General features: G+C 38.7%; 1 protein-coding gene across 1 annotated transcript; it reads left to right on the top strand.

Moving 5' to 3' along the window:
* The first annotated feature begins 292 nt into the window (after positions 1 to 292).
* LOC127712962 (uncharacterized) lies at positions 293 to 937 on the top strand. Its single transcript, XM_052219546.1, has one exon. It carries the CDS (start codon positions 293 to 295, stop codon positions 935 to 937), a length of 645 nt encoding a protein of 214 aa, XP_052075506.1.
* The last annotated feature ends 204 nt before the right edge of the window (positions 938 to 1141 follow it).

Here is a 1141-nt window from a genome sequence, read left to right as displayed (position 1 = left end):
ATATTGAAATCATTTTACATAGACAAACATTTGTCCATACACTTCGACATTATATCTTCGAATTGCGGTACACGTTCCTGCATCTTTATATACTTTTCATATGCATCTCTTGCAAGTTCTGAAATAGGTTTCCCCTTTGGTGGGGTTGGGTAGTTGTTTTGATTGTCCTGTTGTACATTTTCATTCGCCGCCTGATCATTATTTTCCACCGCCGGATTAATATTCACCACTGCCGGATCATTATTCAACACCGCCTGATCATTATTCAACAACCCCTGATCATTATTCACCAATGTATGATTATAATTCACCACCGCCGGATCATTATTCACCACCGCCTGATCATTATTCACCACCGCCTGATCATTATTCACCAATGTCTGATTATAATTCACCACCGCCTGATCATTATTCACCACCGCCTGATCATTATTCACCACCGCCTGATCATTATTCACCAATGTCTGATTATAATTCACCACCGCCTGATCATTATTCACCACCGCCTGATCATTATTCACCACCGCCTGATCATTATTCACCAATGTCTGATTATAATTCACCACAGCCTGATCATTATTTACCACCGCCTGATCATTATTCACCACCGCCTGATCATTATTCACCAACGACTGATCACTATTCACCACAGCCTGATAATTTTTCACCATCGCCTGATCGTGATTCATCACCGCCTAATCATTATTCACCACTGCCTGATCATGATTCAACGCCGCCTGATCATTTGGAACAGGATCCATCTCATCATCTATTGGAATCGCAACTTTTCTATTATCAGCTTCAAGTTCACCACTACCTCTCTGTAAAAAAGAAAACCCAACTTACCAGTAAATTGAATATTATTTATTTAACACAAATTATTATACAGGGCGACGAGTGTAACATGTATGAACATACTATTCATGAAAACAGATAGAAAACCCGTATTTTTAAGCATCAAGCATTTGAGATGAGGGGGGGGGGGAGGGGGTCCGGGATGTATCTAAAGAAAAAGAGGATTCGAATGTATTTTTTTTTTTGTGATTTTGAAAACTCGAGTAACAACGTTGCAATTTCAAGAATCTTAGTTGAAAATTCAAGAAACTGAGTGGAATTTAAGAAAATATGTTGAAATTTCAAC

This window comes from Mytilus californianus, unplaced genomic scaffold (assembly GCF_021869535.1).
Source record: "Mytilus californianus isolate M0D057914Y unplaced genomic scaffold, xbMytCali1.0.p SCAF_8, whole genome shotgun sequence".
NCBI classification, from domain to species: Eukaryota; Metazoa; Mollusca; class Bivalvia; order Mytilida; family Mytilidae; genus Mytilus; species Mytilus californianus.
This window is presented reverse-complemented; position numbering and strand designations above follow the sequence as displayed.